The 27214-nt window shown below is 47.8% G+C and overlaps 2 protein-coding genes across 4 annotated transcripts; one reads left to right on the top strand and one right to left on the bottom strand.

Moving 5' to 3' along the window:
• Positions 1-901: 901 nt before the first annotated feature.
• On the top strand, positions 902-8077 carry dpm3 (dolichyl-phosphate mannosyltransferase subunit 3, regulatory). 3 transcript variants are annotated; one of them, XM_040189205.2, is made up of 2 exons: positions 902-1355; positions 7037-8077. In XM_040189205.2, the coding sequence occupies exon 2, from the start codon at positions 7071-7073 to the stop codon at positions 7347-7349; it is 279 nt and encodes a 92-aa protein (XP_040045139.1). In that variant the 5' UTR covers positions 902-1355; positions 7037-7070; the 3' UTR covers positions 7350-8077. The 3 variants fall into 3 exon arrangements, with proteins under 3 accessions (XP_040045139.1, XP_040045137.1, XP_077937683.1); XM_040189203.2 differs by lacking the exon at positions 902-1355 and adding an exon at positions 6730-6808; XM_078081557.1 differs by lacking the exon at positions 902-1355 and adding an exon at positions 6762-6831.
• A 5407-nt stretch (positions 8078-13484) lies between these two features.
• efna1a (ephrin-A1a) lies at positions 13485-26926 on the bottom strand. The gene is made up of 5 exons (XM_040189116.2): positions 26512-26926; positions 16171-16466; positions 15384-15449; positions 15198-15287; positions 13485-15069 (listed from the first exon to the last, which is right to left on the bottom strand). The coding sequence occupies exons 1-5, from the start codon at positions 26607-26609 to the stop codon at positions 14942-14944; spliced, it is 678 nt and encodes a 225-aa protein (XP_040045050.1). The 5' UTR covers positions 26610-26926; the 3' UTR covers positions 13485-14941.
• Positions 26927-27214: the final 288 nt, after the last annotated feature.

The raw sequence follows: 27214 nt of genomic DNA, 5'->3' as shown, positions 1-27214 counted from the left end.
CGGCGCCATTACAGGAATAGTTTGACATCTTAGGAAATAAGCTTGTTCGCCTGCCTGTTATAACTTAGATGAGAAGGTCGATGCCACTATTGTGTTCCTTTAGTAAACATAAGCATATCATCATTCATTTTTACTTTCCTATAGATAACGGAATCCATGTTGAAAAATACCAAAGTTCCACTTTAAAAAGGTCATAATATGTTGAGGTCATGTGACTAGAATGAAAGCTTTCTCTGAAATGTGGGGATGTTATCCTCTAGAAACGACTTCATTCTGAACCCAAGATAATGGTTCACTGGTTTAAACCACCAAAGTCTGTCTTTTGGATCACGCGTGTGAAGTGGACCAAACTATATTACACAGCTTACGGCCCTAAAGTGTAACTTTAGGGCTGGCGCAACATAAGATATATAACTCCACTGTCTGCCTGTACCTAGGATATTATTGTTTCCATAAATCCGAGGTGTGGAATAACATTTTAGCCAGACTAATGACCCGGAATTTTTTGTAATAAATGGCATGAGCAGGTGTGGGACCATCGCACATGTGGTTAGAAATCAAGATTTCTGCTTGAGCTTTATGTACTATGTGACACATCCATTCAGGGAGCAAGTAAGTCAGGACGCAGCAATTTTTGTGTGGTTTTCAACCGCGGTCAAAATATGCTGAGTCGGACCTCGATAGCCCCTTGCACACGGTTAAAAGTGAAAGGCAACTCAAACCAGTGTGTCAACAGGGGATCTGTAAACCACACGTTTCCTGGACGGCTCTGTCAAGACCAGCTGTGCATACAGCCTGCATGGTCCTGTGTACAGAAAGAAGGAAATAAAAGACAGACAGGGGAGGTGGGAGGGGGGGCGAAACAAAGAAAGAAACAGACGTGTAACAACACATAGCCGACAGGAGTACACAAAACACGGAGCAGAGGAGGGGAAGCCGGTACTTGATCTGTGAGAAGAGAAAAACAGTCTCTGAAGTCTGACAACTCGTAGTGCTATCTGTTACCGCGTCAATACTTCACGACAGCCCACCCCGGCCGCCTCGTCTGTCCCTCCGCACCTTCCAGATGCTCACGCGGTGAAGGGGTGAAAGGTTGGCAGGTGCCTGGGGGAGCGGCAAGGAGCCTCAGGGGTCAGATTTCTGAGAGGTCAAGCAGTTGCAGTCTTTGGAGTTGCAACTAGTGGGGGGGAGGGAGAGAGGAGGGAGGGAGGGGAGGACAATATGGCTAGTGTCGAAGAGCTGGAGATGGACGGGACCACAGAGCAGCGGCCTCACCAGAAAAAATAAAAACCTTCATTTACGGGCAACGACGGACAGCCACGCCCGCCTGGGGCGGCCACAATCAGCTTTAAAAGGTATTACCCACCGCCCGGCACACAAATCCTTAATCCTCGACCTTTTTCATTCCCAACATAAAGTCGATCATAGTCACGAGGGCATCGACAAATGTACAGTGAATTTGTGTATTTCTTGTTCCCAAACTGATCTGTAATGTGGCCGCGCCTTCCAAGTGGCGTTTATTGACAAACTTCTCAATCATTAAACCCTGCGGCTTATTTAAATGCAAATTGCATTGTAATTAGTCTGTAGAACCAATCAACAGCATATCGATGTGCGTCCAGATCGCTGAACCCATTTGATTCCTCCGATCACGCAAAGCAACTTGACTCGAATGTCGGGCCGTATCTGGTGGAGCAGGAAAGCACATCGTCTGAATAATGAGAGACCCAGGGCAATTTATCGTATGCAGGCAGTGATGCTGACCGGACTTAATGAGGGTTTTTTGTGTATGTAACTTCATGTTTAGCTCGTGTTTGGTTATCTAATGCGTGGCCCGTTTTTCTCCAGAGCCCCTTCATTATAACAGTGAAATAAGGCGATACAATTTGCAATGTCTGCCTCGAAATCAATAAGGTATTGGCAGGAGATGTGTTGTCCTGCTGACGGGTTACAGCTGCATACGGCGAGCAATCTCATTCACCTCTGCAGTATCTCCCAGCGTGCAGTGCGTCTATCAAATGAAACAATGCAGTGATCAGATTAAACCCCTGGACCACATTCCCCCTCCTTCTCCGGTTACCATCCGTTATGTAAACATAAGACAAAGTCAGTTTGTTCTAGTCTAGACATGCAGCCCTACATCTTCCGCCCCCACGGCGAGCACACAGCACTGACCCACATTAATACATTTATAATCAATACCTCCCCAGGTCCCGTGCACAGACTCGCCCATCAGACGTCGAAGGAAATAGTGCAGTCCAATTTAAAATGGCCTGCGGGGAACTTCCATAACCATGTGCCAATTAGTTCCACTGTCAATAATGGTAATGCTAAAGGACAATGTGTTCCAGGGTGAGAGGACAGGACGGATGGAGGCAGGAGGGAGACATCATCAAGCGTATGCCCGTTGTTCATTGTTAATGGCTGTTACACTGACAAGACGCATTTGATCTCACACACACACACACACACACACACACAGATGCATTTTGGTCCGTGGACGTAGTTGAGGGGGTTGTGTTGAGGCGCGGAATTACACAAGCCATGAAGATAACAAGTAATGACGTCTCATAAAGGTCAACAAACAAAGCACTAGTAGGACAAACACAGGCTGTGTGATGAGAGTCATTAGGACAGCGTGGAGAGAGAGAGAGGGAGAGGGAGGGAGAGAGAGAGAGTGAAGATACAGGCACATTCCTTGGTTGGTTCACTGTGGCCGTCACACCAGCAGCTGAAACAGGTGCGTGTTTTACTCGGGGGGGGGGGGCAACAAGGGCAACACAAGTGCTCCGCTCACATGGTTCGGACTGGTCACACTTGACCACAGTCTGACCTCACACACACTCGCGTAGCTCAAGGCTTCATTAAGTAGACCCTAAGTAGAGCGGGAGTCTCACAGCTATTATCTCGGCAATTTAATAAATACCCGCCCCGTCCATGAGTGATCTTGGCTCAAGGATACTCGCGAGCGGCGTGCTTACCGTCGTCGAGACTTTGGCCGGACACTGCTTCGTATTCGGGACCCCGAGCGGGTGCTACCGCGGGGCCCCTGCAGGCCGATGCTCCTGTTTGATTTGTGGTCGCCTCGCCTGTCTGAGGAGCCTCTTCTGGAGTCATCCCACCTTCTGTGCTTTGCTCGACATGGTCTGGCCAGGCACAAGAAGGGATCCGCGAGGGCCAGGTGGCGTTTCAAGTGCTCTCGTTCAAGGAGACGAGACCAAGCTAACCCTCGATGGGGAGAACAAACGACTGGCTGGGCTCATCCGTCAAAGCTTGACTTGCAAGTTTTTATGTTGTAAAATGTTATGTTGTGTTAAAAGGTACTTTAATAATCCCTCAGTGGGGAAATCTGATTCACACTTTAGAATTTACCACACACGGGACTTAAAGGCGTGCTTTAGCTAGGGTGCCTGCCAGAGTTGCCTTTAAGTAGTTGTCATAAACCTGGCAAAATAAAGGATATTATCCTGACTTTTTTACTTTCTCAGTCCAAGACAGACTGAAAAAGACTTGAAAATTTTTCTTTAAAAATGTTGGAATTGACATAGACTTACATAGTTGACTTAAGTAAAACATTGAGGCCCCAAAGGCATGAAAAAGGGGGCTTTTTCAATTCTCCAGGCTTTCAAAACTAGGAGTAAAATTTCTCCTGAATAAACATTCTTGATCAAGCTTGAGGTGAGAAACGCGCTTTAACCAGCGTTAACTAGTGTTAACCAGCGTTAACCAACGTTCGCCAATTGGTCTGACATTTAGCTTCCAGGTTCAGTTTCATTTCTTTCCAGAACAGAATTTCCCAGAAGACCCTTTAGAGATTTCGGCTTGGTTTTGCCAGGCTCACATCTCCTTCCTGTGCTTTGGGTACCAGAGGAGTATCTGTTCTCTCGCTGGTACCAGAAGACAAAAACCTGAAAAGAGGAGATTGTGACGCACTTTTAGTCACTATTTCCTCTTCCCAAAAGCACACACACCTAATGACAACACAACACACAGCAATGTTCTCCAGCTCAGGAAACAGAGGGTTCCTGTTTTTGAGTCCAGGCTCTATTGTTATCTTTAACAGCGTTTTAACGGTACATGTTCGGCGCAGCTCTCTCCTTCTGTCTGGTTTTCTCTGCCTCCCCGACTGTTGCTTCAAACCTTTGAAATATTACACAGTTATTATCCAGCCAAATCTTGATCCCCATTTAGCCCTTTAGTAGCACACATTCTTATCGGGACCTTTCACTCTACTAATATTGACAAAGCCATGAGATAGAGTCAACACAACCCTCCATTACCACCTTTCCTGTTTTATCTATGCGCCTTATCTTTGGTCACACGGACCCCCGTTGAGGATCAAGTATCCCTTCGGCCCCCGCTGGGTCTCTACCGATCCCTTACTCAGTGTCTCCATGCTCACGGTGCTGCATGCGGTCTATTGAACAGTCGAGTGGTGTTTGGGGTGATTGAGGAAAAGTCTTGATAAGCAACAGCTGGATTTAATGCACCATTAAGGTCATTGGTTGTTCAAGTTGCACCTGCACCCATGATCCCCCCCACCCACCTGACCTTACCCTGTCTAAAGCTCTCTCCCATGTCTGCTCCCTCCTCTCTGTTGCCCTCTCCTCTTTTGTCCACATTCCCAGACCTCCCTTTCTTTTTTATTTCTGGCCCTCTCAGCTTTCTCACTCTTGTCCTGTGGACTATGAAATCCCCCCCTGCCCGACCTCCCACTCTCTTCTCTGGTTCTTCATCAGGAGCAACTGGTTCCCCTCTCTCTCATTCTACCTCCCTAGATCCCTGTCTCCTCGTCTGTCTCACTCTGCGTGTCCCCTCTGTCCGTCTCTCCTTCCTCTCTCTGGACGTCGCGCTCTCGTTCTCTGGGTTTCAGCGCCCCTCCCACTCGCAGGCTGTTGTGTTGTGTCTGCCAGGCCTCCTCGGCTGGAACACAGGTTTCCTGAGTAGTGAAACGGAACCGGAGCTGGCAGGGAGATACACTGAGAAAAGCCAGCTCGACTGTTCCCACTGAGCGTCTCACGGCGCTGCGACGCGAGCAGAGCGCAGCACGCGCCGCCATGTAGGGCATGATGAGGCATGTTGTGGGCGATCCCACCTGGGTTCAGTGTGTTCCATCGATGCAGTGGAGTAACTTTCACAGGTGTATCATATCACAACTTACTAAGTGTGGCAAGGAGCTCCAGCAGGTTTCGGGTTTAAGATCTTCACCTTTTTGTTGACCATCCTATTTCTTTTAGACATAAATGTGTATATATGTGTATATGAGGCTATTACAGAATTGACAGAGAAATTAGGTGACAACAATCAATTATAATGAATAAATTATAAATGAATATATAATAAATGACTAAGCATCTGTTTTTGCTTGTTATAATTTGCGTTGGGATTTTTATCAATGTGAAGATGTTTCCTTTATTATTTTCTGAGATTTTAAATGGGGACATTTTTGAAAGCCCACTAAATACTTGCAACACATCGACCAATAATGGAAGTCATCATTAGCTGCAGCTGCTTGTGTCACAGCTGCTTGTGAGGCAGCAAACGCAGTAAACAGGACAAACATTTGGGCCGTAGCAAGTATCATGACAGTTATACAAAGCCATTCACAAGATAATCATCATCTAGTCATCTCGGAACAACATTGCAGACTTGGAAAGACAATCGTGGATTTCAAGATTTATGTTTCAGCACACCAACATAAACCCAGTCTATGTTCCAGTCTTGCATATAACAGTCTCTATAAACAGAAGCAACAGGCTTTGCCCCTCTGGCAGACGCACAGATTGTCACTCACACCATTAACACTGGTGCAGACAAACATAAACGCCGCCATTCTAAGAATAACTCTCCATTTTTCCTAAAAGAATGATGTTTATTTCTCAGTGGCTCTTTAGTGTGTCCCACTCCCCAGCTAACTGGCTGATGTTTAAGTCTACCACTCCTCCTCATTTCACCCTGGAGAGGTCTGTGCCCTCTGCACCTGGAAAGTTCACCTCCCTGAACGAACAGACAGGCCCCCGAGCAACTGAAGAGACACGGAGATCAAACAACAGTCGGCGCCCCGAGGCCCCTAATGAAATTGTTGTTAGATTCCTCACTCTGGAACAACATTAGTGTTTATGGATAGCTTTCAGCTAGCGCTAATGGTAAACTCATTTTCAAAATGTCTTTCCTAAATTAAGAGGATGGCGTGGAGAAACAGTTAAAGGTCTAATGTGAGTTAAAAGCCTGAGTGGGGGCCTCATTATAGACTCAGTTGAAACAAATGGTTTTCTGTCTCTCAACTGACAGGGTGCTAGTGTTGTTAATACATCTGCCAACAGTCTTAGGCAGCGTTTTAATGAAAAACATAAAAAGTGACAACATTTATTGAGAAGTGTAATGAGGGGATGTAGTAATTTATCTTTTTGACCACTGAGGCTAATATCTACAACAAAACCGGAGACACAATAAAGCACGGATTAAGTACAATAGTAATATAATAAATAGTATAGTAATATATATGTATATAGGAGGATAAAAAATCCTGTAAACATTATTTTTGAAACATTTAAAAATGTGGAAAAATACATTGTGATTAATTTGTATTTGAGGTCTACAAATTAATACTAGTTAATCATGTTAAACTAGTTAAGCTTCTGGTTAAAAGGGTTTTTCATTGAGAATAATTAATTTTGTGGAAATTATGACCTTTATAATACAATTCAGTAGATATTTGGGAATTTCTGCAGTAGCATTGACTACATTTCCCAGCAGACCTCACGGCTTACGTCATAAAAGTGCGCTGCGCTGAGGTGGCTTTCGAGAGGTAAACACGTCGGATACTTTATTGTAAATGCATTTATTGAAATAAATGATATTCAACCGAATGAATTGCACCCTCTAGTTTATTTCGTACGTATTTTTTTAATCCCCGCTGCCCAACGATATTTGTTTGGTCTTTATTGCGTGCTGTAGCCATCGATAACGCCCTTAAGCTAGCACTGTGCTAAAGCTAATTGAACGAAGCCTTTTAACCGGTTCCTTTCTGTCTCAGGTGCTTTTCTGCGGCTGCTCGCGTGAGACCCGTCATGACAAAACTTCTGGAGTGGCTGCTCGGCGTGTCGGTGGTGGCGGCAGTCTGGGCTTTGGTCTCCTTCGACCTGCTGGACCTGAGCCTGCCTCAGACCTACAGAGAGGTGGCCTGGCCGATGCCGCCGTACCTGCTGGTGTCATTCGGCTGCTACTCGCTGGCCACGGTGGGCTACCGGCTGGCCACCTTCAACGACTGCGACGAGGCGGCCAAGGAGCTGCTGGAGCAGATCCAGGAGGCCAAAGTGGACTTGAAGAAAAGGGGCTTAAAGATGTAGAAGAGGGAGAAGGACTATGTAGAAACTTTGGAGAGACTAAATGCTTTACACACAACCACTTGTCTGCACGGAAATAGTTGTTGTTTTAGGATGTGCGAAATGTGTCTGATGAAACTCTTCTCAGAAGCGTCACCCTGTTTCTTTTGTTTCCAGCAGACGTGATTGAACATCAATCATTATGCAGCGATCTTTCTTATTCAGTCACCTCTTGCAGATTGGATATCGATCAAATGGGCTTAAAGAAATTCTAAATGATGAGCCTGATGGATGTTGTCTGGGTTTCTTCTAAGTGACAGGACAGCAGCGTGCACCTTGAAGATACAGGTTTAATATTCTTTCCATTAAAATATCTCTTTAATGAAGTGAAACGTGTTAAACTACACCAGCTGGTTTGAAGATGTTTAGAGCTGTTGGTTTCACTGATTAACACGCCCGTGACCAGATTCTTTCAAAATGATTAAAACGGTTCCGCAGTCATGCATTTTGTTGCAAACTCACTTAATCACCTCTGACAGTCACTGGTCAGGAAAAATACAATATGCAACAAGGTTGTTCATCGATAAAATGCCAACAAATGAAACCAGTGTCACACTGATAAAATCTTGAAATATTGTTTGTTTGGACTACGCTTTATCTGTAAAGAGGTGAACATTCCATTGTTCAACTTTCAGACTTGTGCCCTGTACGTTTCGCTGAAACTGAATTAAACTGGAGTCTATTTTCTTCCATTCCTCTGCCTACAGATGTGTGTGTGTTGGAGGTTTGCATAGAGCCAGGAGGTATGCAAGAATGTTCCTTCTCCGAGCACAACCCACGTGGCCCCAGGCCTTTATATCATTTTCTCAATCCCTCTCTCTGTGCAGGAGACAGACCGCTTTTGTCCCATTTTTCTCGTTGACGACATGAACTTATACTTTATACAGCATTTCCCTTTCTTCCCTCACAGAGGTTTTCTCCAATCCGAGAATGTTCGCTATGTAGCCCTGAACTAATCTGATGTTGGCGAGTGCAGTGCTTTTGTTTGCGTTTTTAAATGCTGCCTACGCTCATTTTCAGTGAGCTCCCGCTGGGCTCGAACAAAGCATCGCCTGGCCAAAGGCATCATTACTGGCTTTCAAAAGCTCTCATAACTCAAGAACAAATACAAAAGAGTAAGCGATGCTCTGTGCAAGGCCTGTTGTGTCGTTTGGCTGCAGCCCCACCGTGCCTTGCAATGTCTGCCCCCCCCCCGTGAACGTCTGCAAGCTGTTGCAAGAGCAGACTGGATGAAAGGCAACCTGTTATTTAACAGAGAATCTACTTTTGGAAATTAACACCAAAGGGTTTCCTTGGTAGTTGTTGTTCTCACTCGTAACCACGTGAGAAATAGTGAAATCGCTTATCTTTGTCATCATTTTTTTTCCACATCTAACTTTGAAGACATCCATCTGTTTATATCCTGCGGGCTGCCAGACAAACGTACAGATCAGAAAGGGCCAAACATTTTACAGACCCTGTGGATGCAGCGCAAATAGTTTTGTGTCCTTTCCCTTTAATCCTTTATTTCAAACATACAGTAAGCTCCATCCCAGACTCATCTCTTTACGTGATGACAGACATTAATTATAATCCTTGTACAGACAGCGATGTATCAAAAGCCGTCCCATCAGAAAAAGGCACAAAGCTTTTTTATCCTCTTTCCTGGATCTGCATGCTTTGAATTTACTGCCAATGTGAAAAAACGGCATTAACCCCTCTGTTTTTGCCGTGAGTGGCAGTACTTACAACAGAGGGTCCACCTGAGACGAGCACAGTAACATGAAGCACTGAACAACATCCATAATAATAATAATAATAATTGTGAAGCAGTATTGCAGCCCCACCTGAATATTTTAGCTTACCTTAGTATTTCTACCTTCTCTTGACAAGGATCTTATACCTGCAGGAATCAAACTTTCACACAGTCCCACATACATTAAATTAGTAATGTTATCATTTAGATCACTTTTAGCTAAAAACTAAACCTGTAATTCAGTGTTTTTTTTCTATTAAAGACAACTAATGAAGCTGGATTATTATCAATTAAACAACAAACAATTCATCCACTTGTATCCCCGTGGAGGGAAGTTCTGTAGACTTAACTCATACCAAAGTCATCTAAAATCTCTCGGTGATGTAACAGGTTTAAGTGGCCACTTCAATCCTCTTGCTTCAATTTTCCTTTTTTGAAGAGGCGGGCGGGGGGCTTCTGTATGAAAAGCCACTTAACCACACCAGTTTTTTTGTAATTGCTCTGTCCGTCTTACAGTGGCTGAGAAAGATGAAAAACGTGCACAGAATGTCCCTTGTGTTCTGTTGCAAAGTGTTGAGGCGAGAGGCGTCGGATAAATTGGGAGAGGAGCGGAAAGACGCGAGTGAACCGTGCGGCGATGGAGGCGGGCGACAGCGGCAGGGTTGCGCCTGCAGGATGGCCTCACGAGACCCTAAGAAAAAGATTTTAATAGACACCCAGTGACACTCCTGGGAGCAGATCCATCTCGACAGGCTGAGAACCAAAAACTGAAAAATGATAACCTATCATTTTTCTGCACCGCGCACATTTCACTGCAAAACCTCAAACCCATCTACAGACACACAGAGAGAGACGGAATTAGTAATGGAGGACCAGAGCTGAAAGGGATGGAGATTTGATACGGAAAAGAGTGAGCAGTAATGACAAGATGAGGGTGAAGGAAGATGGATACAGAGGGAGAGGGAACGGTTAAAAGATGTTTGGAAGTGAGAAAAGAAGAAAAAAAATGAAAGTGACCGAGGGACACGGACAGGAAACCAACACATGAGCTGGAACAAGACAAATGACCATGGCAGAGTGTGTGTCTGTGTGTGTGTGTGTGAGAGACTATTTCGAGAAGAGCAGACCACACCCTGACCGCCAAAGATGGCAGAGGACAAAAATGTGTCCGGATCGGCCCGGAGCCTGAGCCACATTGCGTGGAACCAAGGTGTTTCCTTCCCATCTGCCCCGGCTGTCATCTAAAGCTTTCACAGGCTCTAAAGCCCGACTCAGACAAAAGAGGGTATAAAAGAGCTTCCAAACATGTCGCTATAATACAAAGGCAGTGTAATCCGAGCATGCATCAGTTGCTGAATAAAAATCCGAACAAGGTCAAAAAGTCACCCGTGGGTTAGTCGATGGTTCTTCTGCTCATCACAAACAGATGCTTTGATTCGTGCACATCACCAGATTGCATTCCAGGGCAGCATCAAGGCTTATAAATGCTCCAAATAGCTACAATCACGTCAGGTAACGTCCCAGAGGCTATCTAAGGCTACTCGTCCTCTGAGTGGCAGCATGCTGGCAGGGAGACTGCCCACCTCAATCTATTGCCAAGTAGGGTTACACAATTTGCCCCCAGATTAGTGCGTACTCCCTCTGAACTTGTCCTTGGCAGAGGCTGCCGCGTAACCGGACGGGGATGGAGAAGGAGAGGACGGACTCTGTGTTGATCATCGTCTTTGGCAGGTTGAACTTCTTCAGTTGCCTTCACAAAGTGCATCCTCCGCTGAGCCTTCGTTATGGAGCTGATGTTAAGCTCGCACTTGAGATCCTGCGTTACGCAGTGGGAACCGAGGAGTCACACGAGGTCAAAGGGGCAGTGAGTGGCAAATCCACAACCATCTCAGCTTTCTTTAGAGTGCTGAGCTCTAAGTTGTTAAGTCCGGAGCAGGTCACCAGATGGTCAGTCTCACACCTAAACGTGGACTCGTCCCCATTAGAGGTGAGTCCCCCCAGGGCTGTGTCATCAGAATCAGAATTCATTTATTGCCACACATGTTACACATCAAGGAATTTGCCTTGGTTTTTGGTCCAATATATGAAATAGAATAAAGTAAGAGCAAAATTAAAACTCTATGAACAGATCAGACTTGGTTCATGAGACCAACTGGTTACGGGGAGGAGCTGTTTCTGGGGGCTTGGTCTTGGTCCTGATGGACCGCAGCCTGCTGCCAGAAGGGACAGGGCTCAAAGGGTTTGTGTCCTGGGTGAAAGTGTGACACGAAGCTCAGCAGGTTGAAGGACTGGTGACTGCAGGGGCAGCTGTTGGCGCACAGGGAGAAGAGCAGTGAGCTCACCCTGCAACAGAGAGACGGGACGATGGTATTGAAGGCACCCGAGGAGTCCAGAAGGCGGTCGGTTAGCGCTTCCTACATTTTAAAATTGAGAATTACGTCGTTGCGTCCCGTGGCCTCCTCATAGTTTTGAGTTTCTCATGATATTGGTTCAGCTCTCTCTGGATTAATCGCTGTAAATCGATGAATGCCTTGTTTGTCTGCTCGTTGGAAACGGTGTGTTTTTTTTAAAGCCCCAATTTGTGTCCCTCGTGTCTTGGTATTATATCCAAGCACCATAGCTAAGCATTTCATTTTCAGAAATGTTGATGCTTTGATATTCATTTAGCATTGCAAAATCAGAGAATGGCAATAAAATGTTTATGTTTGGCATGTTTAGCATGTTCACAACCTTAATGAACACCATACGTTGTGCAGGGTTATGGTTTTACGCCTCGCACCAAAGTATTAGACAAATGCAACACAATTCATTCTCAAGGGGTTGTGAATGTCTGCACAACATTTTGTGGCCATCAATCCACCATATTTCACTCAAACTCACAGTATCCATAGAAGAGTCAGGGCATCAACATGATTCATCTTCTGGTTGCCGTAACTGTGACCCCGACCTTTCAAGTGGATGTAAAGCTCACATGAACCAACAACTCACACAGAGGGAGAACATCTTAAATCTCTGCTCAGGAAGACTTTAATCCACACTGGTTTAAAATGTTAAATACAGCTCTTAAAGACAGCGCCTGATGCACAATACAAACAAATTTCACCTCCTTTGATCATCTTCCCGATATTCAGAGATCAGAGACTCATGCTCTCCTCGCTACCGCCTGCAATGCATCTGATCCACGAATTTGGGTTTAAAAATCTCACAGCATCATCAGCATATTACATTACATTACATGTCATTTAGCTGACGCTTTTATCCAAAGCGACTTACAATAAGTGCATTCAACCATAAGGATACAAACTCAGAAGAGCAAGAAACAAGAAAGTGCAATTTCCTCAAATAAGCCAATTTACAATTTGCTATAGATGAGTGGCGTTATAACTTATAACGAGAATGTCATGTTATGACAATGTCGCCATCAGAAGGTCTTGTGGGTGTGTTCACATTTACAACAGCGTTACAGGTTTCACACTCGCTGTTCACGTTTACTCAACTGGTACGTAAAACGAACGAGTGAATAAAAAGAATTGTCTGCTCTTGACGAGCCAGCGCTCCGTGGAGCCTGTGCTCGGGGTCGGCCGGTTAAGGGGCCTGTCCGCCGGCCCTAATTTACGACCCTCCTTTTGAAAACATTGGGGAGTTGTCAGGTCGGGGCACCAGCCTTTGGTACAACAGCTGTTTTCACTGTCACGGCAGTAAAGCTCCCCTGGGAAAGGAGAGACGGGAACAATTGCTCGTCATGCAACTTGCACGAGCAAAGCATCATAGCTGGAGAAAAGGAGAGCTGTGTGTGTGTGTGTGTGTGTGTGTGTGTTGCAGCTTGACAGAAGGTCGAGATAAAGACTGTGTGCTTAGTCTTCATGCCAAAAGGCAACCTTAGTGGTAATGATAAACATGGTCCTCATTGTTTTGCCATGGTCTCTGTTGGAGCTGGTTTCCAGACACTTTGGCCTTGATTGCGTTTAACTTCGGTCACATGTCGTGTGTGTGATTAATCATCCAAGCTATTTGCTCCTGTGGAGATGTTGAGTGTAATAGAAGAAGTAGAAATGGGCTTAAAATTACCTTATTTTTAAGAGGGAAGTGTAATCTAGCTTTAACGTTTACTATGTTCTACATTTGCCATTTAATAACATATAAATCAACATTTTGTTCTGATGTAAAATCAAAGCAAACGGAGTTATAACACTTCAACTTGAGACGGATACGAATGCCTGAACCAAACTTATTAGCAATCCAAATAGTTCCAGAGATATTTCCTTCAAAAGCAAAGAAATAAAAGCAAACACACATTATATGGATGATAAAATAAATTAAACATGAACGCATTACTTAGAAATAAACAGAAAAGGCTGTTCGGGTTTTCTAAAAATATCTTTAATTTCACATGAAATTTTCACATTTAGCATATTTATCAAACTTTTTTTAATTTTTTATATATATATAATTTCTATATATATATATATTTATATATATATAAATATATACACTTTTGTTTTTACTTACACATGTACAAAATTAGGTAACAAGAATTCAGATAAAAAAGATTGACTTCAATGGCAGTCATACACCGCTGTGCCTTGTTGGTCGAGCCTGTCAGGAGCAGATCTGCTTGGCGACTTTGTTTCATACCGAGACTCGTCTCTTTTGAACCGTGAAGAAATTTCCTCCGCCTCTCAAATTGGCCTGACTATGAATGTTTTCAAATCATCCAAAACCGCGTTAAATCGCCTGCTCTAAATAAGTGAACTCCGCGTTGAAAACATGAGAGGAGAGCACCGCGATGCTCCAGCACTCCATGTAAGACAGTTTAACAAATACAGTGGCAAGATCCAACGCAACGGAGAAGTCCAGCCTCCGCAAAACACACAACATGTCAGTGTTCGCTTTTGTCAGAAAAAAACATTGTGTCTCGTCTCTTTCAAATCAATCCTTTCCTTTTTCCTTTCTCTCACATCTTTGCCCTTTCACACGAGTACAAACTGTACCAGGAGACAGCGAGAGAGAGAGACAGAGATGCTCCGCCGGCCCCGACAGCAAACATTTGCCTTGGTGAGCACATGGTATGTACAGTAAAACATCTCAGCTGCAAATGTTATAAATTATCTTCACAGAACGAACACACAACACAGTTGGATGTAGTGCGTTTTAATGTCTCGTGTCATCTGATATCAGTGTGTGTGTGTGCGTCTGTACTGTGCGCTGTCAGTGCTACAGTATACAAGCACGTGGTCGAGTTCCGAGATGATCGGTTGTCATTAGAACAGGTCCCCCCTCCGTGTGTGTGTGTGTGTGTGTCGGTCAATGCTACATTTAGAGAATCACATGGGACACCAACGCCACTCGATACCGTTACGATAACAATTACAACAAGTAATACACGACACGCGAGGGTGGAATAGTGTACAGGTCGGAGTGATGACTGATCTTTGGCTCATAAAAGGTGAGAGATTACGTTTCCGCTGAATGTGGATTAATCTCATCTAAACGTACAGCTTCCCAGCTTCTCTCCTCTTCGGCCACACTAGCCCCCCCCCTTCATCTTCTTCATATTGTCTTCTCGTGTCATCACACGAGCATGTTTTTCTTTGAGAATGCGACTCGAGGAGAGCCCGGCCTTTCCCAGAAAGATACAACCAAGCAACACGCTTCGTCTCAGATTCTCAGCAATTGCTCAGCATTTTCAAGGCGGGCGAGCCTCTCCCTGTGACCGGCACCGGGCGTGGAAAACCGTCTCTTGAGTCCGGGGCCCCACGGACTGTCTTCGTCGCGGTCCCTGAAAAGAAAGCCTGCTGGCGGCAGTCCATTCCGTGTGCTCTCAGTGCAACAACAGCAGCAATGAAGGCGGGAGTAGCAGGGAGACGGTGGAGAGGGACGCAGCCGCCGGCGCGGAGTTTGACCGAACGCTCTTCTGGACGTCTGGCAGGATCACGACCGGGTCGTCCGCTTGAAGATGGGAGATAAAAAGGAGGCGCATTAGTGCCACATATTTACACGCCGACGTAATCCCGGGTGGGCCCGCGCAGTTTTAAGATCGGGGATAATTGGCGAGGACGCCGGGTCGGCAAACATACCTGCAGGCAGTCTGTTGGACGGGTTGTGAACCCCGCCCCCGGCTCCAGCCCCACCTGTGCCTTCTTTAGCCACTCGGGGCTCTTGGGAGCCTGAAGGGGAAAAACAAAAACACCATCAATTATCCGGCTCGGGTCTCGCAGCAGCTTAACACGTCCATCACAACCGCGCCGCTGTCCTTTACTCACCGTCAGCGGCCACGACGTCCACCCGGAGCCTGAGGCACTCCTTCCCGTGGTGGTGCAAAGGTTTGGCTGCCCGGGAGGAAACAACACAGGCGTTAGCTAATGCACTCGGCCTCCCCTGGCCCCTTAACTCACAGGCATGCACGGGCCCAAACACACTTGGCAGAAAAAAAAAAAAAAAGACGGGAGACATGGGGACAAAGCTTAGGAGGCCATCTGTGAGCGGGCGAAGTGTGTCTCGTCCTGCGGTTTATCTAATTACAGCCGTGGTCAGGGTGACAGCACCGCCGGCTCTCCTAGCAGGGGAAGTGTTGCCTGAACTTGGCGAAGTGAGCCGACGCCCCAGTTAATGTCCACAATAAGGTCAAAGGAGCCGGCCAGCGAGCTGCGGCGTGTTACGCTTAGCAGAAGAAAGAACTGCGCTTCACTCCCTTCAAAGCGATGTGCGTCCCTCTCAAGACGGATTAGAAGAACTCTGGACGCTGCTCGGCTTTTTTCCCATTTAGTCATCATCTCGTCAAAAGCAGAGCTCTCGCGCTTATGAGAACCTGCACAGCGGATGACACTCGGTCCGCCTCGGCTGTGCTTTGTGTCGAGACCGGATTAGCAAATTCTTTCACGCAAGAGTACGATGTTGAACACGGTCAACATTAGCATGTTAATACCATCGCTGAGAGCCCGTCGGGCCCCATCCAGCGTCTTATAACGATTTTGCAGTGAGGATATAAATGCTTTTATACGCAGATATAAAATAGAATACGACACTGTCAAACAACTCGTGACTACTCACAGATGTAATAGTAGCTCTCTCCTTGACGGAACTCCTTTCCCAGAGTGAACGGAGTGAACCGCTGGAACTTCTCGGAGAACTTCTCCGGGGCGTGGGGGGCGAACGGGTGGCCACACTCCCAGCGCATCTGGTCGTAGGATTGGGGCTTGCAGGAGTCGTAGTCCTCGCGCTCCACCATGTACAGCACGTACCGCTCAGCATCCAGCAGCGGCACCTCGCCCTGAGGGTAATGGGGGCAGACGATGTCCAGGTAGTCGTTGAGCTTCACCTCCACGGTGTAGTCGTCCCTTTGGAACCTGCGGGGTGGAGACAGGAGGGGGGGGGTTATGCAAGTGGCATGGGGACGGAAGACGGTGCTTACAGCAGCGGAGCGGTAATACAGAGAAGCCTCAGAACCGGGGTGATTATATATATCGATCGCCTACACACACCAGCGTGCAACGGGGGAAATCAGAGGAAAGTCAACGAGGACTGGGAGTGAGACGCGGAGGGCGGGGGGGAAGAGAGAGTGAGTGACAAAATGCGTGCGGAATGATCTGCAGGGAACATGCGGATAAATATGGATGAGCGAGAGGGCGGCGTGTCTGAGTGCACATTGATCCCCCGTTTCCAAGCAGTCGAGGGATGTTTACGGAGAAACATTAGCAGTCGGTTAGGCCGCCAAGACAGCGCGGATGAGTATCGACATCTGCAGGGCTACACGCAAAACGCCCACGCGGATGCATTATGGCAGGTCGGCCGAGTCAGACACGCCCGGGCCGGCGGCGCGGGTCCAGACGATGGACACATGTGTTTTACGTCAGTCGTAAGGGGGAGCGAGACGGGCGGACACACACAAAATGAGCCCGGTGACTGTAACCGTCTCCCACCACCCTCCCTCTCATTACAAATACAGACTGTCTGCCTCCCCTCCATTCCTCCCGTCCCAGCCGCTTTACGGCGGGCCTCGAGTAAACCCGAATTCCCTCCCTTCACCTCGGTCAAAAGGAGAAATCGTCTTTTTCCGTAATAAGCCGCTTCTAAATTTCAACACAAACACAATTTAATTATAACAGACACACTCAGGACAACAATTTAGCATTCTCATCGCAACCGTCCATGACCCCCCCCCCCCCCCCCTCTTCTAGATGATTTATTTATATGAGATATAAGTTGATCTACTGGGAATTAACATTAAAAGGCATGTCAGCTTTGTCCCCTACGCGCCTGACTGAGTGGCTGCTCGGGGGGGGGGGGGGGGGTGTAATGCTCTCGTCTCAGCCTCGGCCATCTATCACCGGCCTGGAGCGGTAGCAACACACACACACTCAGTCACACACACTTTCCAGTAATTCTCATCCATCAACAACCGAAAGCAGTGGCTACCTACTATTTGCACCCACACACACCCTCCCCCTCCCCGTCCTCCTCCCCCGTTACTGAGCACCAAAGCGACGCCTATCGGTTTACCGTCTCCTACTGTTCTGGATCACCAGGGGTTCCCTGAGAATGGAGGAAATTTGACAGACCTCAATATTTTCACAACACACAAGGAGAATGTGTGTCTAATATAGGGTTTTGTTGCCTTTGCAATGAATACACGGCTGGTTCGAGAGGCTTTCACCAACTCCAAAGAAAGAGTTCGGCAGCCAGTGGGAGTAGGTTCCTGACTGCCACTTAATCAGAGCCGCAGATCTCAAAGAGTTAACAGGGGGCCTACGGGGGGGGCAATCGGACACCTTGTGCACAAAACAAAGAACCTCACCACCGGAGTAGGTTTTTCTTTAAGAATTCTATCGTTTTCTCATAAAACACCCCAAAAAAAGCAACAGGCAGCATTTGGGGATTTTGTGTTTGTGTGACAAGGTTCCACATGTGTGACTAATGATCAAAGTGTTCGGGCCCCCGCCGCTCGTTAGCTAGCTGCAGTCGTCTTCGGCCGGGGGTCTCTCTGGTGCCGCCTGGTAAAAAAGGACAGACGCTGTGGCTCCAAACACTGGGCCTTGACTCCTGCTCCCCCTTATGCAGCCCCCCCCCCCCCCTTTAACTCTCTTCACCTGACTGCATTCCCTCAACGCCGATGACCCGATTAGCCGGCAAAACCATTAGAACAGCAACACGGGCCCGATGGAGAACACGCACCTTTTTTAGTGCACCGACAAAACTATCTAACTGCTGATAATTGTTTGTCCCTGCAAACTCTTTGCAAAGGAGAGGGGCAGGAGGGGCGGGGGGGGGTATAATTATAATTTCTGCAATGGTCCAGACAGCTTTGTGCTTATCTGCAGTTTGCCCGCCACGCTCTGTTTACCAGATTGGAGCGAACGCGTTTTTTCCCCACTGCCACCTTCAATTCCGGTCGCATCGATAACACTATTGAACAAACAGTGCTGTCTGTTTCTGCCCGGCAGAGTTATCATCCTGCTGCAAACACAGAAAACACACAGAAACCAAGTCCCTAAAGCCAAGACCCCCCCCACCGGATAACAGACCAGTTGTGGTATGCTCCCAATGTGTTCATCAAAAGGCGGTCAAAGGGGGGTGCAATTAAAAACACAAAAAGGGGTATTAAAGTTGCCCTGGAGGGGGGTAATTATGCCCTCCCGCTCCCCACTTCGCAGCCCCTTTAGGCTGAGAGCAGCGGGGTGGGGGCAGAGGGCATGAATGGGCGTGGGCTGAGGGAAATGGCTTTTGAAGTTTCTTGCAGGAACAGTAAGTATCTGTGCGAGATGTAGCCTTGCTCGATCAATGCCACCGTCCCATACAGCGTCTCTATTCACCGGCCGACGGAATACCGCCATTAAGCAGAGAAAACAGGGGTTGAATACACACCCGGGGAGGCCGGCCAGCCCCTTCTACTAATGGCAAATAGTTTTAATTACCCGGATGCCCTTTGTTCCCCTCTGACGCCTCTGCATTGAAACGTTCCACATCATCTGCTTAATTAACTGATCCGAGTAACAGACATCAAAGGGAGCTTAGGCCTCTGTGGGAAGAGGGTTAGCTAGCAAGTCAAATCATCACCTTCACTTTAGCTGACAAAAAGTCCTGCTCGGCCTCCCTCAGTGTGGGTTCCTTGTCCCCCCCCCCCCTCTCTCAAAAGACTGTTTGGATTTATTCCCATTGTTCCCCTGAAGATGCTATCTCCTTACGAGAAGTGGCCGCTTGGAGCTTCAGCCGAAACAACAACAGCATGGGAAGAATTGTGTGCTCTACTTAAGGATGATTTGTGGAGCAATGGAAGCTATGCAGGGAGGGTTTGTGAGGCTTTTAAATGTGTGATTGTTTGTGTTGGCCTGCATGCGCGCGTCGCGTCTGCGGAGCTTTGAGGGGTCTGGGAGTGTGTTTCTTACATGATGTGGTGAATAATAAATGCCAATAATGGAGAGAATGATAGCAGTGAGGGGAATGTGTAAATGTGTGCGTGTTCAATCGGGAACCAGACTACGCTGCCGGCTGCTCTTCCTCCTATCCGAAGAAGGAATTTCTGATTTATTGGAGCCTCTTCAGCAGCAGCAGTTTAATCTCTCTTCTTTAATCTCTCAGGCCGGCGTTTTGCTTTCTTCTCCACCTCTACCCCCTCCTTTCAGCCATCCATCACCCTCTCATCTCTGCACTCTATCGCCCTGTGGAATGCTGGACCTCTGAGGCGAAGAGGCCACGATGTGGATCAAAGGTCGGACAATCTCCAAGTCGGCACCGGAGGGGCCTTGTGCAATTTAAAATTCAAGCGACTGGCTGCTCAGACTGGGAATGACACACTTTTAAGATTGATTAAAAACTGAACCTAATTTTTTTTTTTTTAAGTTCATAAAGGCCAAGTCAAAAAACAGGCGCACTAGTCTACTTGACCTCTGCGACCCCTCTGATCGCATAAACATGATTATTCTCCCCTTCGGGTTTTGGGGACAGTAATGTGACCCAATAGGTGACTGGCCGCGTCACAGATGAGTGAACCGGAATGCGGGGGCCACCTAATCAGCTCATCCAAGCCCGGATTATTGGGTGGCGCAGAGGCTGATCTCTGGCCCATTCATCAGCCCCAGACCCTGTTTAATACGGGGGGCTTAGAGCGGACGGCGAGGCCCACAGCAGCGGCAGAGTGGCTGGGGACGGAGTAAGTGGCGCGATGGGCAGGGTGGGGCCTTTTTTTCTCTCCCACGGCAATTGTTCTCTCACAGAGACGGGCATTGTTCCTCCACACTGGAGTTGTTGGAGTCGGCAAAGACACACAGTGGCTATGAACATATGAGCATGTGTGGGTCAGGGTGTCCGCGGTGGTGGGAAAGTCACCGGACACATGGCAGCCAATTCTTTCAAGCCATATCTGAAGCTACCCGACTCCACGAGGGAGAGAGGTGAAGCCTTTCGGAGGCGCATCATGAGTCGAGTTGAGCGGGAGGGTTTAACGTTACAGCTCAAAGTCTTTCCGTCTCATCTGTATACCTATTCATCCATCAATGTCAGCTGTGCCCGCCCGCTCTCTGTCCGTCATTCGTCGCCCAATAAGCAAAACAGATCCTCATGTCGACTCTGCGCCCCCCCCTCCTCCCTCCCTCAGCCTTACAGAGCCGATCGCAAAGATGGTATTCCAAAAATGCAACTTTCTGACCGGAGCACAATGCAGCGTGGGTACTCTGGGGTTGCCATAGAAACCAACATGGTCCCATTCATGTGGCTCCCCCTTTATAACATAATATCCTAAGCATCTTTCGCGCCGTTTTAACTTTTTTGTCATCCATCTCAATCAGCTTTCTCCCGTCCGTCATTCAACCTTTGTCCGTCCGTATCATTGGTCATTCCGCCGGCGTTCCCGGTCGAAGTTGCCAGAGCTCCGTTTTGCCACCGAGCAAAGCGGAAAAAGCTTTAAGTCCAGCGGAGAAATAATTGGCTGATTCCACCGTACAAAGAAGGCTTAGATGAATGCACATGTCTCACGCTGTCCCCTGAGACATTTGTATCTTGTAAGGGCCGGAACACAAAGGTCACCACTGACAACATATTTCTCAGATGGGAAATATCTGTACAAGAAAATTGATTCTTCTGGATTGATTCCACAAGGCAAAACCTTCATGCGTCTGAGCTGATGGCTTAATGAATTCCATGGGGAAACAATGTCAACTCAAGCCACAGTTCATACATGGATTTCTTTTTAATGGAGCAGCAGTAGTAGTAGTTGCTTACGGCGTGTGGTAATAACACATCTGACCTGTAGGGGGGGGGCATTATTTGCATGTTCACACACTGAACCCAGACGTCCAACAAACCGGAGAGAAAAGACAAGAGAAGTTCCACAAAATGAGCCTTATTTACACAACAAAACAAACACAATGCTTCATTTTCAGAGATAGTATCTGACTCCTGCTAATTCTTACTCGCCCAAACACAGATACACTGTTGGTGCATTGGATGTCACCAAGACTTGACAAACAAGTCTGGAGGACACACAGGCTCTTTATCTCGACCTCACTCTCACACACACACACACACACACACACACACACACACACACACACACACACACACACACACACACACACACACACACACACACACACACACACACACACACACACACACACACACACACACACACACACACACTTTGGGAGGCAGTTCTGGCTCCACTCATACGTTTGCGTATTAATGTTTTCTTTCCATCCTCTGTTGTGTGGGTTGAAAAGAGGAGGCGCAGGGGAAGTCTGCTACAGAGATAAGGAAGAGGCACAAGGATGGGCACGGGGCTGAGAAACACTGGAGGGGTTGACCGGGGGGGGGGACTTTGATCCGAGGAGAATCCAACAAAATAGAGACGCACAGATTTGACAGGCGAGGAGGCGGACCCCAAATCCGCCTCACGGCGCCACAGTTCAGCGCAACATGGCAGCAATTAAATCACTGCCAATATACTTATTCTCTTTTGGTGAAACACGTCAATTCCTTCAACAAGCCTGGGAAATTCAATTAGCTGCCAGAATCCAGACGTTTACAGTCTTGAAGTTGGTGTGAGAACTGCATTGTTTATTGTGCAGACAGGATACGCCGTTTTCCCGGGAAAAGACGTAGCCAGGAAGTGCAGCACTTCACAGGGAAACACACAGACTGCACGCCAGCAGGAAGATAAAACCTTTGGCCTGATTCTCTATCCGCTCGCAGTCCGTAAAACAAGCCATCGACACCGGCAACAACAAGTGGGAATATCGAAAAAGGACGGAAATCAGGGGGCAGGCGGAGAGGGGGGGGGCTGCTCTTGGGAGTTTTTTTTCAATGAGGTGAAGTCTTCTTACGGGTGATTACAGACCGTTAAGATGGTCAACGTACTTCCATGAGCACGGAGCCCGTCAGAGGAGATTATCATCGGTTTGACAATCTGGAGTATTTTGCCCAGATTGAATTCACCAGACAGATTACAAAAACCTGATTATGGGTTGTTGGGAGGGGACAGACAAGCCCAGAAAAAAAAAAGATGTGGATGGACGTAGGAATCCGCTGAAGAGAAGAGGTGGGGCATTAAGAGCGAAAGGCTGGATTAGGAAGTCCTGTGGGAAAAGGAGATGTTTTTCAAGAACAGCTTTGGTTCAGATTACCTGGAAATTGTGGAAATCCCATTTCCATTGTGTCCACCTAATCACGCCACCAAATCTCATCTCGTAAACACGCACACGCTCATGCGCCCAGTAGTCAGACAGACGTGTTAACGGACTCCACCGTTTTATTTCTTTACATTGGCCTCCACCACTTCCACTGCAGGACACTCAAGAGGGGAGAAGCTCACACGGGCAGACAAGTGGAAGAAAAGAGGAAAAAGGAGGAAAAAAAACAAGTTTGCTGGGAAGACTAGAGTGGCTTTCATAGCGAGGTAGCGGGAGGAAGCTTGAAGAAAGAGGGCGGGAGGGGGAAAGCGTGAAGGAAAGGGCAAAGTGCCTTGTGAAGGATCGCCATGGATGCCAAGAACGATAAAAAATTCCACACCTCTTAGCATGCTACCCCCCCCCCCCCCCCCGCCCCTGCTCCGAGAGGCAGAGTTGGAGGTGAAGAAATAAAAGACTGAAAAGGGACAGCTTGTAAAGTAGAGATAAAAGCTGGTGAAGGAGCGAATAAACAGGAGGAGGGGAAAGAATGAGGAGCTTCCCAGAGCCGCGGCCGCGTGAAGAGGGGCCGGCCTGAGTGGCAGCCTGTATTCAGGGACCACCGCGGTGTCAGAATGACTGACAGATTGATAGAGGCTGTGCCACTTCATCACATAGCGAACTCTGACCCCCGATCGGTCACACCAGTTACTATTCTCTTTCTGTGGCGCACCGCAGAGACCGTTCCCCAATTTGTATGGGAAGCATCACAAAACGCCCTTATTGACTGGATGAATGCCACACACACAACAAAAAAAACATTCACATGGATGGAACACACCCCGAATGAGTCCCTAACGTGAGCCGACGCGGCTCAAAAAGCGCATGCAATAAATGAACTGGACCCACTGAGGCAGCGGCGGTGCGCAAAATACACTTTTGGAAGCGTATTCCGCTGTTTTAACTAAATCAACAAAGCTCAATACCAAAGGCAGCAAAGCCGAGGCGGCAGAGTCCGAACAGATTAACGACGGCGAGGATTATGTCAAAATAAACTTGTGCACGAGAGAGCCATGAAAGGGTTAACACGTCCGCGGGACTGAAGACCACAGAACCAAGTAGAAAAGGGAACCTGGCCAAGAAAGGGGGGGGGGGAGGTGCTGGAGAGAGGGAGAGACAGGTACAAAGCAGGAGGAGGAGGGGGAGGGGTGAGGGGGTCAATCCCTGCTCTGTCAGCAAGGGAAAAATGGGGAAAGGGAGGAAGGAGCAGATTATTGGAGTCCAGAAAGCTCCAGGGACGATGTAAACATCAATCACAACTGTGTGGCACATGCATGTGTGTATAACTGAGGTTAATGTGTGTAAGGTTGTGCGAGTCGCACAGATCTGGTGATGTTGTAAGTGCTCCAAAAACACACACACACACACACACACACACACACACACACACACACACACACACACACACACACACACACACACACACACACACACACACACACACACACACACACACACACACACACACACACACGCGCACACGCACACGCGCACGCGCACACGCGCACACGCGCACACACGCCTCTGAACAGGCACTCCCTTTTACAAGAGACACGTACACACGCTGGCACGCGGGGGCCCGGACTGACTGGGCACACTGGTGAGCTGCTTTCTGGGAATCATACGGCGCTGGTGATTAAGCGGTTGCTAATCACACAAACAGGTTACGAATGTACTAACAAGGAAAGAAGGTCAGGGAGTGATGAAAGACACACAGTCAGGAACGGAGTTCACTCGTGCCGGAACAAAGTGGTCGTTAAAGTGCAGGCGGGGATGACCTTGGAAGTCGAATCACACATAAATACCAGAGTGGAGCGGGGGAACTATGCATGTATTGACCCATGCACGAGAGTGTGCGTGTGTGTGTTACTAAATCCCTCAGCATACACACTGAGAAAAAGGAAATGAGCCTGCACCACATGGACCGCAATGATCCATTTCAGATCAATTTGATTAACGACAGCTTCCTAACCAAGAGAAAAAAAAAAGAAAAAAAAAAGAGAGGGGAAACGCATCGTGCGAGAGAAAAGATGGACGCCAACACGCTGCATCAAGTCGGACGGGTCAAAGGGGAAGAGCGGAATGATGAAAAGCACCAAATGAAAACCTCTCAGAGACGCTGTGATTTTTCTGCGAATACGGGATCAAGAGTAGCTGAAGGGGGGAGATTTAGCGCAAGTGCAAAAAGACGGATTACTAGTGTGTATATACACGGGCATGATCGCTGTGATTACACAGGGGGGGGGGGGGGGGGGGGGGGGCTATAATGTTAACCTTTCAGACAACAGTGAATGCTGTAGTTTCAACCACAGGGGAGATCCGGAGGAGAATGGGGGTTGAGTCTAAGCTTGTGGGAGAATTATTGACTATCTGCTCGTTTGAAACCAAAACATTTGTGCAGAGAGCGGGAGGGAGGGAGGGGGGGGTGGGGGGGGGGAAGCCCAAACACTGATTGATTCAGATGCCGTTGTCAGTTGGTGTGATTGAGTGTCCTAGTTTGTGGATTGTATGCCAGGAGACCCCGGTTGTGCTCGCCCGTTCCGACTGGGTGGGTTTGTACGTGCGTATAGTAAAGTTTCTCTGCGCTGTGTAAACTTAAAGTCCCCCCCTTCCCCTTGAACACCCGGCCTCCATCAAACATAATTGTAATTGACCCCCACTTATTGTGAATGGCCCCTAACCCCGAAAATGTGAGCTCCAGTTTCTCCTCCCCTGAGCAATCCATCTCTCTCCCCCACAGCGTGACCTACTGGGCAGGCCTCAAGTTACCTCCTCAGTCTCTGTCACACACCATTATGACTCCTCTTACCACCTGAAATATGAACACCCCAACGTCTCCCCAACAGCCACGTCAAACCCCCCCCATGTGATATCTCTTGATTTAGGAGATGCCGCAGCCTCCCACTCCACGCGCGAGGTTGGGACGCTCTGTCAGAGGATGTGATGTTTCAACACATTGTGCTGTGAGTCAGACCAGAGGGAGACAAGGAAAAAAAAAGGGAAACACAACAAATAGAAGCCGTGCAAGGGAGAGAAAAAAAACTACCTCCCTTATTAGGATTTCATCTCGTTGAATGAAGATTCAACATCAGCACACAGAACAGGGATGCATTGACTTTTTAAGCGTTATCAACATGTTACACTCGCTTTCCTCCTTTAAATCAAGTGAGCGGTGGAGAAAAGGAAAAGGCATTTAGCTATTTATTGATCCTACTTGATAAAAGAAAACGATCGTTGCCTTTCTCGGCTGAGAAGCGCACTAAACAATTAAAAGTAAAAATAAAAAAAGGAGCCACCCTCCCCTGTTGTTTGTGTATGACCCGTTTGCTCTGTGCCATCACAGAGGCAAATGCACGCTGGCACAAATCCCGCAGCGTGGGCGCGCACGTTAAATCTCAACAGGTTAGTCAAAGTATTACAGGTGAACAGCACCGTGATAAAAAGGGGAGGTAGGGGGGGAGGGACAGAGACTCTCAACTGTCCTGCATTATCATAACAATGGCAGCCAGAGGCCAACGTTGCAAAATGCATCACACGTATCGCGCTAAATACGCGCGAGTGTCGACTACACTCGAGTGCGGATCAGATCACTTGCAAAGTTATTTTATGTGACAGACGACGATCAATCTCGGTCTTTGCATTTGGTAAATGAAAGAAGTGAGTGCAAAGAGAGAGAGAAGGGGGGGGGGGGGGGGGGGGGGCAGCATTACAGGAGCATCAAAGAGATCCTTACTTGGGGTTCGTTCCGTTCCAGTAGACGCTGTGCCGCTCCGCTGAAGCGAACCAGGCGCAGACGCTCACCGCGAAGCCCGCAATCCAGACCAAATCCATGGTGGAGACGAGTGCAGGCGCGCAAAGATAGAGAGAGATAGAGAGAAAGAAGACACGCAACTCAGGTAGGCGGCGCAAAACAAAACAGCCCAAAACAAAAAATAAAGTTTACGGAGAGGAGCTCGTTCCAAGCACCAGGAGACTGCGCGATTAGGAAACGCCTTTACGCATGCTGTGGGTGGAAAGGGAAACAACGCGCGAGGAGGTACGTGCAGCAGTGGACACCGCGAGGGGCTCGGGTTAATTCGACAAATCCGTAGTCAATGAAAGCTCGAGCTGCGTGGTGGCTGATTTTGTGAAATGCCCACATGCCGAGAGCCCCGCCTCCGGTGCAGAGGGGACCAATCGGAGGGCCGCCCGAGAGACGCAGCTCCGCCGCTTTCGCCGCACGGAGGCCTGCTGTGTGTTTACAAGATTACAACCATCACGCGCGGTGTATGTCCGAGCAGGACTACAGCACACGACAGTTAGAAGGATTCATACAAGCATTCAAATGCTCACCTGCAGTAAGTGCACCTTCAGGGTATTTTTTCAAGGAAGCTAATGAAACGTCACTTTTTGCAGATATTATAGTAAACCTGGAATATTATGGATTACTACTATAT

The sequence above is a fragment of the Gasterosteus aculeatus genome, chromosome 10 (genome assembly GCF_964276395.1).
Source record: "Gasterosteus aculeatus chromosome 10, fGasAcu3.hap1.1, whole genome shotgun sequence".
Classification (NCBI taxonomy): domain Eukaryota; kingdom Metazoa; phylum Chordata; class Actinopteri; order Perciformes; family Gasterosteidae; genus Gasterosteus; species Gasterosteus aculeatus.
The sequence above is the reverse complement of the archived record's forward strand: the minus strand, read 5'-3'. Positions and strand labels throughout refer to the sequence as shown.